The sequence below is a fragment of the Dermacentor andersoni genome, chromosome 9, assembly GCF_023375885.2.
Source record: "Dermacentor andersoni chromosome 9, qqDerAnde1_hic_scaffold, whole genome shotgun sequence".
NCBI lineage: Eukaryota > Metazoa > Arthropoda > Arachnida > Ixodida > Ixodidae > Dermacentor > Dermacentor andersoni.
In genome coordinates, this window is record NC_092822.1 from 40,104,449 (window position 1) to 40,118,198 (window position 13,750).

The following is a 13,750-nucleotide window of genomic DNA, read 5'->3' on the forward strand; positions in this document are numbered from 1 at the left end:
GGCTGTTTCGCTATATGGATGCGGAACCGTTCCGAAATATCCGTGACACCTATTGTCAAAGCTCAGTGCTAGGCGCTCGGGGATTATTATTAAATGAGATATGATTATCGGAATAACGTACATAGCACGAACACTACAGGTTCCTAAGAACACTAAGAAGAGAGAACACTAAGGTTGCTCCTAAATTTCTTAATAGAAGGCTGCAGTGGCTTAGGGTAGCCTTCTCTGCGCGTATACGTTTGAGACGGAGAAGCCCACTTTACAAAGATAATAACAAGAGGAGGTTTGGATAGCTGTTCGACGGACAGCACCATTCAGTAAAGTGAAGTGCCGAAGCTTATTCCTAACCCTCAAATTCGAGTTTCCTTGTTTGAAAAACTGTGTGAACAGGTGCAATGCACGTATAGATGAGGTGGCACGCTTGGTTGCCGAAGCCCGATACTGGCAATTCGGAACTGATGGTAGTAGTATATTTACTGCCTAGCCACACGCCTTCTGTCACTTTTAGTAGAGGAAGAATGGTTAATGCAAGTACAAGCTCCCGTTGCCGTTATCATCGGTGTTGACCAAATCAGCCGCCAAGTCAGGCAACCGAGACAGCGAGAGAGCGGCGAGCGATGAGCCAGCCCAATCGCCATCGTCATTGCCTCCCACCTTCGCACTCGGAGAAATTTCGTGGACGGCTTTTATTGGTGGCTCGGCGTAGATGTTGCGTGTCGCTGATCGAGCGTTTCGTTTAGAATACTCGATCACGTTGCTGTACCTACACCCGCACACCTACTGAACCCGCCGTCAGGAGCTGAAAGGCAAGTCACAATCTAGAGCATTTCCTCACTCTCAAACCCGCCATCGCCGCCGATCCATTCATTCGTCGCCGCGAATTAGAGATTGGCATCATCAATGACCGGTTTCGGAACCTACAGCTGATTTTGTTTGGCTTCTAGCCCCTATTGAGCTCTTATTGTTTGCTTGGATGATCGATAGGAGGTTAATACATATCCACAGGTAATTTTTTTTCTGTAGAAGATGCCCAGCTTCCTTTTTCGTCGTACCGATACAGAGGTTGGTTTCGTCCCGCCAATGGGGTAGCGATTGTTTCTGCAGAAGCGTCGTTATCGAAGGTGAGAATTGTGCCTCGTTATTTGCCGACTGTTAAGGACACGCAGACCGTGCAATCAGATCTTCGTGTTGGTTATCGCTAGTGAAGTTTGTCAATTCTGCCTAAAGACGCACTTTATCAGATGACGTGTTCTTTTCTGAATTTACACTTGCTCTATTGCGCGAAATCAAAGAAAGCCGCAGGCCCTTTCTACAGATAAAGTGAACGTGATGCCTAGCGTAGTCACGTTATGCTGCCGCGAGGAGAACTTCTGCACGCTACCTGGCTTTTCGTTTTGCATAATTTATATCGGTGTCACACGTGCACTTTATATCCCCTTGCGCTGTTCGCGCAAAGGAGCTAATCGCGATTAAGAAATTTGATTCTGATAAGGCTTGATCGCGATAAAAAGTCACTGTGCGACTGGAATACTCCTAGTTCAAGCGGCAAGCAAGCTTCCGAATCGGGCTTTAATTCAGCATTTGCGCTAGGCGTGTTGCATATTTACGACCATTCATTCATGATCGAGTCGTAAAGAACCGTGTTGTTTGTAATGACAGCCAGTTCAACTAAGCTCTAATTGTTGTTTTGTTGTTGTCGTTTTTTTTTTCATTTCTTTTCTCAAATCGGCTGTGCTTTGCTGGAGTTTATCAGTCTATCCATCTTAGGCTGCAGTGGCTCAATTTTTTTGTCGTTGGTTTGCATCTTTTAGAATCACTGGCCTAAGACCGCAAATTTAGTTTACCTCGTGTACGAAACCTTGTACGTTTACTTATTGTTTTGCTTGCGGTACCCAATTAAATCACCTTCATAAAAATTACGATCGAAGAATGCCAGGAAATACATTGCTTTAGGAGGTGTCTATAAAGGTGTATTATTTAAGTATTTTACTGTGAGTGATTCACTTCCAGGATTTGCCCGAAGGTCAGCACACACACTTAATCAAGAATTTGATGAAAGCTCTTCTTGTCAGGTACCACGTTGTACCAATGAAAAGTTATGGTCATTGGCCAAGTAAAAAACAAAAAGTTTGATGTTTCATAACCTACGTCAAACTTTTAGTTTTTGACTTGGTCAGTGACCTTAATTTTTCATTTGTACAACGCACACATATGCATGCATTTTTTCACAGCATGCACTTTCCTCTCCAGGCAATGTTTCATCAACCCCTAATCAGTGCACTATCTGATTGCGCTGATGGAATGAGAAAGTTAGGCCAAATTATGAGCTTCCCCAAAATTGTAATTACTGGGGTAACTTGGCAATTGCCGCCAATGTGCCTATCCAAAGCAACCTGTGGAAGTGCTCCCCATCAAGGTCCTGAGCGGTTTGCTTAAGTGACCGTGTACCGATAGGGCAAACTGAAAAAAACAACAAAAACACACACCTTTCTACTTTGACGCAGATACACATTAGTGACCCACCGTTAGAGAGACTGGCGTTCAGCCACGGAGCTTGAGCTTGCCTGTATGATACCCATCTGGGGCATCTGCATTCCAATGAAGGTGGTATACAAACACACTCATGTACCGTGCTTTAGGTGCTTGTTAAAAACCACAGATGATCAAATCCTGGCCATGGTGGCCACATTTTGGTGGGGGCCGAAACGTGAGGATGCCTGTGAGTCGTGCATTGGGTGCATTTTAAAGATCTCCTGGTGGTCCAAATTTCTGGGGTCCTCCACTATGGCATGCCCCGTAATCATATCATGGTTTTGGCACGTAAAACTCCAGAATTAAAAAAAAAGAAAGCAAAAGCAGTAGGTCAGAGCTAATCTAGAGCCTTTCACCATGGTATGTCTCAAAGCATAGGGCTTCGCGTAAGACCATTCATCCATTAATTATTTCTCAGTTGGGTGCTTGCAACTTTTGTTGCCTTTATTTTTCAGGTTACCCGCATGGCTCCAGCTTCGGCTTTCCTCTGTGTGTCGGGGCTTCTTCTCGTTGGCTTCACCGCCATTTGCAGAGCAGAAGTGCAGTTTGCAACAGCCATAGACATCAGCGACCTGGGTGAACGCGTGGTTCGCAAGGATCTGTTGCCCGCCTGCCAGGCTTGCAAGACAGTAGTTAAGACATTCCAACATGTGAGTCATGTGTTCGTTGCTCTGCTCCATATGTACATAAACAAATTCAGAGTTCCGTTAGCACACTGCACAGAATCCCAAAGGCACCCAAAAACCTTTTGTTTGTATGCAATGGATGCTGAACATGCTTTAAAAAAGGTTTGTCTCCCTTTGTGTTATACAAACGGCGCTAAGATGTTATATGTAGTTAAGGTAACTTTGCAAAAGCAAACAGTGGCAAAAGAAATTTTGGGGGAACCAACCTCAATTGCTATCCAAGAATGTGCTTAGCGTGCTTTGGGAAGTGGTTGTTTGCGACACTGTGTTGCACTATGTGCTATGGGTGGCACTCCCCTTAACACCTTGCCTTGCCCAAACGTGGGAGCCAAACAGTAGTTCGAGCGTCACTTCTTCAAGGACGAGGGGTGCAGCATCTCAAAACGCTAGCTGTCACGAGGGAACAATGTAAGGACTCTGTCTTTACCGCTGTTCCATCGTACGGTACCTCCGTGCCATGCTGCATGATACCATTGGCAATGCCGCATCTGGTACTTTACCACTTTTGGTGAATCTGATCTGGTGGGTTGAAATTTTATGCTGTTTATATGTATGTGGCTGCACATTCCAGAACGATTTACTGAGGTTCATGTACGTCCAATAATGTACAACGCTATTTGAGATGCCGCAGAGTCCGGTTAGAGAAGGCTCTTTTTCCATAGGATTGGCAACAACATGAAAAAGAATTTCAGACATAGTAGGTGCAATTTGTACCCATTGACAACGTGAAAGTGGTGATAATTCGCTGAAAACTGGTCCCGTGCAAGAACTAAAACTATGTGCACGTGACAATATTGTATGCTGCAGGAATGAATGTTTTGATCATTTTACACTAGAGGCGTAAGCCATATCCATTCCCTTGTGGTACATTTGACTGGTCGCTTTTGAACGCTCTTGTGGTGCACTTTCAAAGCCCTAGTGAAGAGCAAGCATGGGACAGTCATTTTTAACAGGATGAAAAAGTAATGTTACATGTGAAGACAACAGGCAATTAAGCCTAGGAAAACAGAGAGGACATTAATGGTAGTGCATTCGCCTGGTAAGTTTTTAGCACCACAGAGCTCTGTGGCGGGACACTTTATATTTGAACAGTCAAAATTGATCGCTTGGAACACATTTTGCCTGGTTTGTTCAGAGCCAGGTGATTGTCCGATTCCTCAGCTTGACCGGGCTTTCTCTCGCTAATCCAATCCCGGCCTCAGCGGCCAAATTCCGATGTGCGTGGAAGGCAAAAACGCTCTTGTACAGTGTGTCGGGTGCACATTAAAGAGCCCCTTTTGGTCAAAATTATCCAGGAGCGCACCGCCTTTCCCCCCCCCCCTCTTTTTTTTCCCCCACACAGTGATTTCGATGATAGTGCCACTTGGTCGGTTCCTTACTGAGCTTTTTTTTCCTTTTCTATACTTCATCTATCTTTTCTGCCTCTTTTCCCTCCTTTTTTTTTCGTGTTGAAGAGTTCCTCATACATTGTTTGCCCTCACCTTATGTAATGCCTGCGGGCCTTTAAGGCTTCAATAAATGAAATAAATGAAACGAAACATCATGTCTCATAATCAGATTGGGGCTTTGGCATGTGAAATCCGAAAATTCGATTTTTAGATCACTTGCTGTAAACTTTCAGAAGGCAGCAGAAACCATTTGGATGTACCCTTAGTGTCAATGCATAACCACGTGTGCTATTACACTCCAAAAGAAGTTTGTACCATTTCAGGCTTACCTTGTCCTCGAACAACCATCGTCAACTGTTTTGCTTACCTTTTCTTTCTTTAACGCTGCACCCTGGGTGTTTCCAGGTCACGAGCTGCAAGTGTGTCATCAGCATGACATAGCATTCTTAACAGGAAAGTAGCGGGCACAGAGTTTTCAAGAATGGAAGCCCAAGCTATGCAGACATATGATTATAATTGTTTGCGGACAAGATACAGCTCAAAGGGCGTAAGCTTCTTCCAGATTGTGTTGTGTCAACCTTGCTTGCAGTGTATGAAGTGTGATTGTTCTGGATGATGGTATCTGCGCAGGGCATTGAGCGAACAAAAAGGAGCCGCTTCGATGGAGGAGACGTTGACTGGGAAGCAAGAAATATGGGCAAATACTCAAAAAGGTGAGGAAACAAAGGCTTGTATATGTGTAAAAGTGGTAAAAACAAGCCCATGATTGCACTGTGTCCTTTGGCTTGCATTTGTACTTTAAACGTTGTTAATAGTGATGCACTCGGAAAGCTAGTGAAATTTTCACGGCAGGAAAAGTCTGATAACTGTAATGAGGAGGCTGTCCTTTAATTTGGACATCCTTCGGAAGAGTCTTGTTACTCCTGTTGAAATGAACGTTAAGAATGTGCTTGCCGAGGGCAAAGTTTTCTGAAGTGAGACATAGGGAACATGCTCTGTTTGGTGAAACTTAGAAGCAAGATTATGCTAATATAGAGTTTGCTTTGTGGGAAAATATACAAAGAAACAAATAAAAAGCTGTGCACTAATAACATTAATGGTTTAGCTTACCACTACCACTGCCCGGTACATGCGGTACATCAGAACTGAACAGTGCAGCTAAAAGAAATGTCAGTTTTTATTCTTGCCCCACAGATTTGTCATAATACTGTCACGTGGTGGTGACGTTCAAGAACACAGGAGGAATACTGTGAAGAACAAAACTAACTTTTATTGGGCGAACCTGTGCCCACAAAAACAGGCTACACTTATAGCACAACGATAGCGGCGAACACTGTCGGCGATCGTCGAAAATCTGCTCAGCGGGTCAAGCGCGTCGGCTTTTATACAGCAGTCGTCGAATGTTCCAGACTAATCGCTGGGACCCGCGCGTATTCCACAATGTTCTACGCCATTCGCGTCAGGCGATGAAATCAGATAACATAAGGTTAGGCGACAACAGACAGCCGGGTAGAAGCATCGATAACTTTCCAGAAACGTCGGATACATGCAGGCGCGTCCGTCGCTGTGCGATTACAGTTGTTAAGCGGCGAAACGTGGTTGCCCGATAAAGATAAGTACACGTGTCAATACCCCCCTCTTAAAAAGCATCGACCCGATGCTGCAAACAAACGAAGGTAATAAACAAAAGCAGTCGTAGCAAAGAAAAGAACAAAAATGACGAAGTTCGTCAGCGTCCGTAAAAGGGTTTAAGGCGCACCACGTGGACGACTTCAGATCGTGCGCGGCGCCGCTGTGAATGCGAAATGCCGTCTGGCACGACCTCATAGTCCAGAGCGCCAATACGTCGGATGACCTTGTAGGGTCCGAAATAGCGTCGGAGTAGCTTCTCACTGAGTCCTCGTCGGCGTATCGGGGTCCAGACCCAAACACGGTCGCCAGGCTGGTACTCGACGAAGCGTCGTCGGAGGTTGTAGTGTCGGCTGTCGGTCCTCTGCTGGCTCTTGATTCGCAGGCGGGCGAGCTGTCGGGCTTCTTCAGCGCGTTGGAGATAGCTAGCGACGTCAACATTCTCTTCGTCAGTTACGTGCGGCAGCATGGCGTCAAGCGTCGTCGTCGGGTTCCTGCCGTAGACCAGCTTGAACGGCGTGATCTGTGTTGTTTCTTGCACCGCCGTGTTGTACGCAAAGGTCACGTATGGCAGGACCGCGTCCCACGTCTTGTGTTCAACGTCGATGTACATTGCTAGCATGTCGGCGAGGGTCTTGTTCAGGCGCTCCGTGAGACCATTCGTCTGCGGATGGTAGGCAGTTGTCCTCCTGTGGCTTGTCTGGCTGTACTGCAGAATGGCTTGGGTGAGCTCTGCTGTAAAAGCCGTTCCTCTGTCGGTGATGAGGACTTCTGGGGCACCATGTCGCAGCAGGATGTTCTCGACGAAAAATTTCGCCACTTCGGCTGCGCTGCCTTTTGGTAGAGCTTTAGTTTCAGCAAAGCGGGTGAGATAGTCCGTCGCCACGACGATCCACTTATTCCCGGATGTTGACATCGGAAACGGCCCCAACAAATCCATCCCAATCTGCTGGAATGGTCGGCGAGGAGGTTTGATCGGCTGTAGTAATCCAGCTGGCCTTGTCAATGGTGTCTTGCGTCGTTGACAATCTCGGCATGTCTTGACGTAACGAGCGACGTCGGCGGTCAGACGCGGCCAGTAATACCTTTCCTGTATCCTCGACAGCGTCCGGGAGAATCCAAGGTGCCCAGCGGTTGGATCGTCGTGTAGGGCGTGCAGTACTTCTGGACGCAGCGCTGACGGTACAACAAGAAGGTAGCTGGCGCGGACTGGTGAGAAATTCTTCTTCACGAGCAGGTTGTTTTGTAGCGTGAACGAAGATAATCCACGCTTAAATGCCCTAGGGACAACGTCGGTGTGCCCTTCCAAATACTCGACTAGGGCTTTTAGCTCCGGGTCCCCTCGTTGTTGTTCGGCGAAGTCTTCCGCGCTTATTATGCTAAGGAAGGCGTCGTCATCCTTGTCATCTTGCGGCGGTGGGTCAATGGGGGCGCGGGATAGGCAATCGGCATCTGAGTGTTTTCTTCCGGACTTGTATGTTACAGTGATGTCGTATTCTTGTAGTCTGAGGCTCCACCGCGCCAGCCGTCCTGAAGGGTCCTTTAAGTTAGCTAGCCAACACAACGCGTGGTGGTCGCTGACCACTTTGAATGGCCTGCCATAGAGGTAAGGGCGAAATTTCGCTGTAGCCCAAATGATGGCGAGGCATTCCTTTTCGGTTGTAGAATAATTGCCTTCCGCTTTTGACAGCGACCGGCTAGTGTAAGCTATCACGTGTTCATGTCCATCTTTTCTCTGGACTAGGACGGCACCGAGGCCTAGGCTACTGGCGTCAGTGTGGATTTCAGTATCGGCGTCTTCGTCGAAGTGTGCAAGTACCGGCGGCGACTGCATGCGTCGTTTCAGTTCTTGAAATGCGTCGGCCTGCGGCGTTTCCCACTTGAACTCCACATCACATTTCGTTAGATGTGTTAGCGGCTCCGCGATGCGTGAAAAATCCTTGACAAAGCGCCTATAGTAGGCACACATGCCAAGGAATCTGCGCACTGCCTTCTTGTCGATTGGCTGCGGGAACTTTGCGATGGCAGCTGTCTTCTGCGGGTCGGGGCGTACTCCAGATTTGCTGATGACGTGGCCTAGGAATAGAAGCTCATCATAAGCGAAGCGACACTTTTCCGGCTTCAGAGTGAGCCCTGATGACTTGATGACCTCTAATACCGTCCCAAGCCGCTTAAGGTGATCGTCGAAATTTCCGGCGAAGACGACGACGTCATCCAAGTAAACAAGAGAGGTCTGCCACTTCAGTCCTGCTAAAACCGTGTCCATAACGCGCTGGAACGTTGCAGGCGCCGAGCACAGTCCAAATGGCATAACCTTGAACTCATAGAGGCCGTCTGGCGTGATGAAGGCGGTCTTTTCGCGATCTCTTTCGTCGACTTCTATTTGCCAGTAGCCAGACTTGAGGTCCATTGACGAGAAGTATTTAGCATTGCAGAGCCGATCTAATGCGTCGTCTATCCGTGGGAGGGGGTTATACGTCTTTCTTCGTGATTTTGTTCAGTCGACGATAATCGACGCAGCAACGTAGAGTTCCGTCCTTTTTCTTCACTAAAACAACTGGAGACGCCCACGGGCTTTTCGACGGCTGGATGATGTCGTCGCGCAGCATTTCGTCGACTTGTTGTCTTATAGCTTCGCGTTCTCGCGTCGAAACTCGGTAAGGGCTCTGGCGGAGTGGTCGAGCGCACTCTTCGGTTATTATGCGATGCTTTGCGACTGGTGTTTGTCGAATCCTCGACGACGTCGAAAAGCAGTCTTTGTATCGTCGAAACAGACTTCTGAGCTGTTGCTGCTTAATCACGGGGAGACTTGGATTTATGTCGAAGTCTGGCTCGGGAACTACGGTCGTCGGGGTAGATGCGACAGAATCGGAGAGGACAAACGCATCGCTGGTTTCCTGAATGTCCTCGATGTATGCGATCGTCGTGCCCTTGTTGATGTGCTTGAACTCCTGGCTGAAGTTTGTCAGCAACACTTTCGTGCTTCCTCCGTGCAGTCGAGCGATCCCTCTTGCGACGCAAATTTCACGGTCGAGCAGTAGACGTTGGTCGCCTTCGATGACCCCTTCTACGTCAGCGGGTGTTTCGCTGCCGACCGAAATAACAATGCTGGAGCGAGGCGGGATGCTCACTTGATCTTCGAGCACACTCAAGGCGTGGTGACTACGAGGGCTCTCCGGCGGTATCGCTTGATCTTCCGACAGCGTTATTGACTTCGACTTCAGGTCGATGATTGCGCCGTGTTGGTTCAGGAAGTCCATGCCGAGAATGACGTCTCGTGAACACTGTTGCAGGATAACGAAGGTGGCAGGGTAAGTCCGGTCATGAATGGTAATTCTTGCCGTGCAGATTCCACTCGGCGTGATGAGGTGTCCTCCAGCGGTCCGAATTAACGGGCCTTCCCATGCAGTCTTAACTTTCTTCAATTGGGCTGCGATGGGTCCACTCATGACGGAGTAATCGGCTCCTGTGTCTACTAACGCGGTGACTGCGTGGCCGTCGAGAAGCACGTCGAGGTCGGTGGTTCTTTGTCTTGCGTTACAGTTAGGCCTTGGCGTCGGATCACGGCTGTGTCGCGTTGACCTGTGGTTGGTACGTGGCGTCGTCAGGTGGTCTTTCGTCAGCGTGTTCTTTCCTGCCAGACTTCGTCGGGACGGTGGTGTGTCGTCGCTGTTATGTCGTCGAGATAGGCTTTTCGGCGTCTTCGTCGGCGGCGGAGGATCTTCGTCAGTTCGACGAACAGCAACCGCACCTCCATCGGTTGCTGCTTTTAGTTTTCCGGATATGGGCTGACGGACCGGCCTCGGGCTGGGCCAGTGTATGGTCGGCGCTGCGGCGACAGGTAGCGGCCTGGTGACGGCGAACGGGACGGTCGTCGAGGGCTCCACTGAGTAGCGGCGAGGTAGTCGGCGATGTCACGAGGGCGTTCACCTTCCCTCGGGCGCTGTGCGTTGACGGCGAAGCCTCGCAGTCCCATCTCCCGGTATGGGCATCGGCGATACACATGGCCGGCTTCTCCGCAGTGATAGCAGAGCGGGCGGTGGTCGGGGGCTCGCCAAATGTCCGTCTTCCTCGCGTAGGTACGCTGGGTGACGGGTGGGCGTGCTGGCGGCGGCGGCGGCGGACGACGGAACTGCGGCGTGACAGGGCCCTGGCGCGGTCGCGGCGGGGGACCTTGACGGCGTGCGACGGCGGCGTAGGTCATCGCTTCTGGCTGGGGCTGCGGTAATTGTGGTTGCAGCTCGGGAACTCCAAGCGATCGGTGCACCTCTTCTTTGACGATGTCGGCAATCGAAGCCACTTGGGGCTGCGACGAAGGCAGGACCTTGCGCAGTTCTTCGCGCACAATGGCCCTGATGGTCTCCTGAAGGTCGCCGGAATCTAGTCCTTGGATGGCGTACTGCGGCGTGAGCCCCTGGCGGTTATATTGCCGGGTGCGCATCTCCAGAGTTTTCTCGATCGTCGATGCCTCTGCCGAAAACTCAGCTACGGTCTTCGGCGGGTTACGAATAAGTCCTGCGAAAAGTTCTTGCTTGACGCCCCGCATTAGGAAGCGGACTTTTTTCTCTTCTGACATTTCCGGGTCGGCGTGCCGGAAAAGACGGGCCATCTCTTCCGTGAAGATCGCGATCGTCTCGTTTGGCAGCTGCACTCTGGTTTCTAGTAGTGCTTGGGCTCGCTCTTTTCGCACGACGCTTGTAAACGTTTGCAAGAAGCCGCTTCGGAACAGGTCCCACGTCGTTAAGGTGGCTTCTCGATTCTCGAACCAGGTCCTAGCGGCGTCTTCCAGTGCGAAATAGACATGCCGCAGCTTGTCGTCGCTGTCCCAACTGTTAAATGTTGCGACCCTCTCATACGTCTCTAGCCAGGTTTCCGGGTCCTCAAATGTTGATCCGCGGAACGTCGGAGGTTCCCTGGGCTGCTGCAGCACGATGGGGGACGCTGGGGCTGCCATTGGGGTTGCCTTGTCCACAATCTTCTTGGTCTTCTCAGGTAGAAGTCCGTGCTCCGGGGGCAGCTGTTGAAGACGGCGGCTTGCTCGATGCGCCGGGACTACGTTGGTGTTCTCTTTGCGGTCCGGGCTTGGATCACGGCTTGTCGGGGGCGTCCGGTGCATGAACGAAAAGCACCTCCACCAGATGTCACGTGGTGGTGACGTTCAAGAACACAGGAGGAATACTGTGAAGAACAAAACTAACTTTTATTGGGCGAACCTGTGCCCACAAAAACAGGCTACACTTATAGCACAACAATAGCGGCGAACACTGTCGGCGATCGTCGAAAATCTGCTCAGCGGGTCAAGCGCGTCGGCTTTTATACAGCAGTCGTCGAATGTTCCAGACTAATCGCTGGGACCCGCGCGTATTCCACAATGTTCTACGCCATTCGCGTCAGGCGATGAAATCAGATAACATAAGGTTAGGCGACAACAGACAGCCGGGTAGAAGCATCGATAACTTTCCAGAAACGTCGGATACATGCAGGCGCGTCCGTCGCTGTGCGATTACAGTTGTTAAGCGGCGAAACGTGGTTGCCCGATAAAGATAAGTACACGTGTCAATACTACTTGCCTTACTAAGCTCTCTCTTCTCTCGCAGGAAGCTCTCTTGATGCGTACCCTTCTCAGAGATCAAGTAACTGTTGTATATAAATAGTATATCATCTTAGTTCCTGTTTTGTGAGAAGACTAGGCTTGTCATATTGAAGCCCTTTTGTGTGTGTAAATCCTTCTTTTCTGTCATTACCTGCTTGGAAGAAGCAACAGCAGGGCCCTCTACCTGTTCCTACCTTATAACAACTAAGCACCCTCTTTTCTTTTTGAACCGTTTCTTTTTGATCCCTTTTTGAACACACTGACTTCCCTGACCTTACTCTGTGCTTGTTCGCCTCCTCCATTGATGCTTTGGTTGAGTGAATTGTGCATACATAAAGAAATGCTGCTAAAAGCCACTTTATAGTCCGATGCTGTGTGCGCGTCAGCCAGCAGCGGTGGAGGCTGCCGACACCAGGTTCGTCATGCTACGGTGTCGCGAAAACCGACCCCTCTATAGTCCACCGCGTGCACCACGCCGCCTAGACACGAGTGCATTTTATATGAAACTGTGAGTTTCAGGATGATAGGAAACTGCGAGTTCGCTGCAATGTGCATGGGGACGTGCAGCCACCAGTGCCAAGACGCGGACGTGATGCATTTAGCGTGACGTGGCCGGCGCAGCATGCAGCATATCGCATCTCGCGCCGGCTGCAGTTGGGGCACGCTGACAGGTGACAGATACGTCGGTCACGCCTTGACTATAGAGGTCTGCGCTTTCGATGGTATGGTGTTCCCATGCCGAGTGCGCAAGCGTGTCAACACTACGTCAGACCTTAAGTGGCCTTAAGAAAAGCAGTTGCTGCCCTAATGAAGAGAAGGCCCCTTGTCGAAAACGTCGGCTCCGGTGACATTCCTTGTTTCACTAATGGTCGTAATTCTTTTTCATGGGTTACAATTAACAGGGGTGCAAGCAAGCTTCAATAACCATTGCTTACTGGTTTCTGCAGTAAATGTGCATTTCTGCTTCTTCATGATGTTTCTAAATATGCCAGCCTTTGAAATTTGTAATTAATAAATGCTTGGAGTGCACTACTTTAGATAGAAAGTGCTTAGGACAATATTTAAATCCAGTATAATTAAGTAAAAATGGTTCTTACTTGGCCGTCGGTATTCATTTTAACACTTCATTTTATAATTTCTGCTTTCTTTCTTTGTGTGTTTTTGTTTTCCAGTGAGATTAGGTTCATCGAAATCCAAGAACACCTCTGCTTGGAGATAGTCAAGGGCCAGGAACACGTAAGGATATCCATATTAATTAAAGGGACCCTGGAACAATTCTAATGATTGCAAATGAACGTGTTGAGTCGATAGGGTAGGTCGTTCTGATCATTAAGAGACTCCGTGTAAAGCGTGTCATTCATTACAGTATAAGGTTTTGAAAATGTTCATCGCTACTGATAGCAGTAGTGCGGCTCCCCTGTGTTTTCAACCGTTCCTTGCCACATTGCATGGTGTGGGTAAGTGATGTCACTCAGACGAGCTATCTGATTGGCTGCCCATGTTACGTCATCGGGAATGCTTTAAACATTCCGCTGCATTAAGCTTATGTTTAAGAGCATACGTATGCGCAGTATAATTTGTGTACCCTTAAATATAAGTACACCACGTAGTAAGGTAAAGAGTAGCACTGACTTACCTGATAAGGCGTTCCAACTTGTGACCTGGTGAGGTAGCTCCTCTGTGGGGCAAATCATAAGTGGCGCGGAAACTTGCGACAAGCCCCTGGAGCTGCATCGCCTGCCGTGGCGAAAGCGGGGCGTGGTGTGTAGCAAGGCATAGTGGGTTTTATTTTTGTTGACTAGTTCGTTTGTTGTACAGATATGTGTGCATTTACAGTGTTGCCTGAGTGGCTCACTGTGTGTACGTATGCTTGCGAGTACCGTTGTCCCCTGCCAAAGTTCGCTGAATAATTTGTTGCTTTT

At 49.1% G+C, this 13,750-nt stretch overlaps 1 protein-coding gene across 9 annotated transcripts in view; it reads left to right on the forward strand.

The window, feature by feature from the left end:
- Positions 1-630: 630 nt before the first annotated feature.
- The window catches only part of Creld (Cysteine rich with EGF like domains), a 48,742-nt gene continuing 35,622 nt past the window's right edge, over positions 631-13,750 (forward strand). For 5 of the 9 annotated variants that reach the window (XM_072284500.1, XM_072284501.1, XM_072284502.1 and 2 more), the window contains exons 1-4: positions 633-806; positions 2,988-3,182; positions 5,237-5,319; positions 13,001-13,064. In XM_072284500.1, coding sequence (XP_072140601.1) covers positions 2,997-3,182; positions 5,237-5,319; positions 13,001-13,064 — 333 coding nt within the window. In that variant the 5' untranslated portion in view covers positions 633-806; positions 2,988-2,996. Of the gene's footprint in view, positions 807-2,987; positions 3,183-5,236; positions 5,320-13,000; positions 13,065-13,750 lie in introns of all 9 variants that reach the window. The other 4 variants (XM_072284496.1, XM_072284497.1, XM_072284498.1 and 1 more) reach the window with 2 other exon arrangements.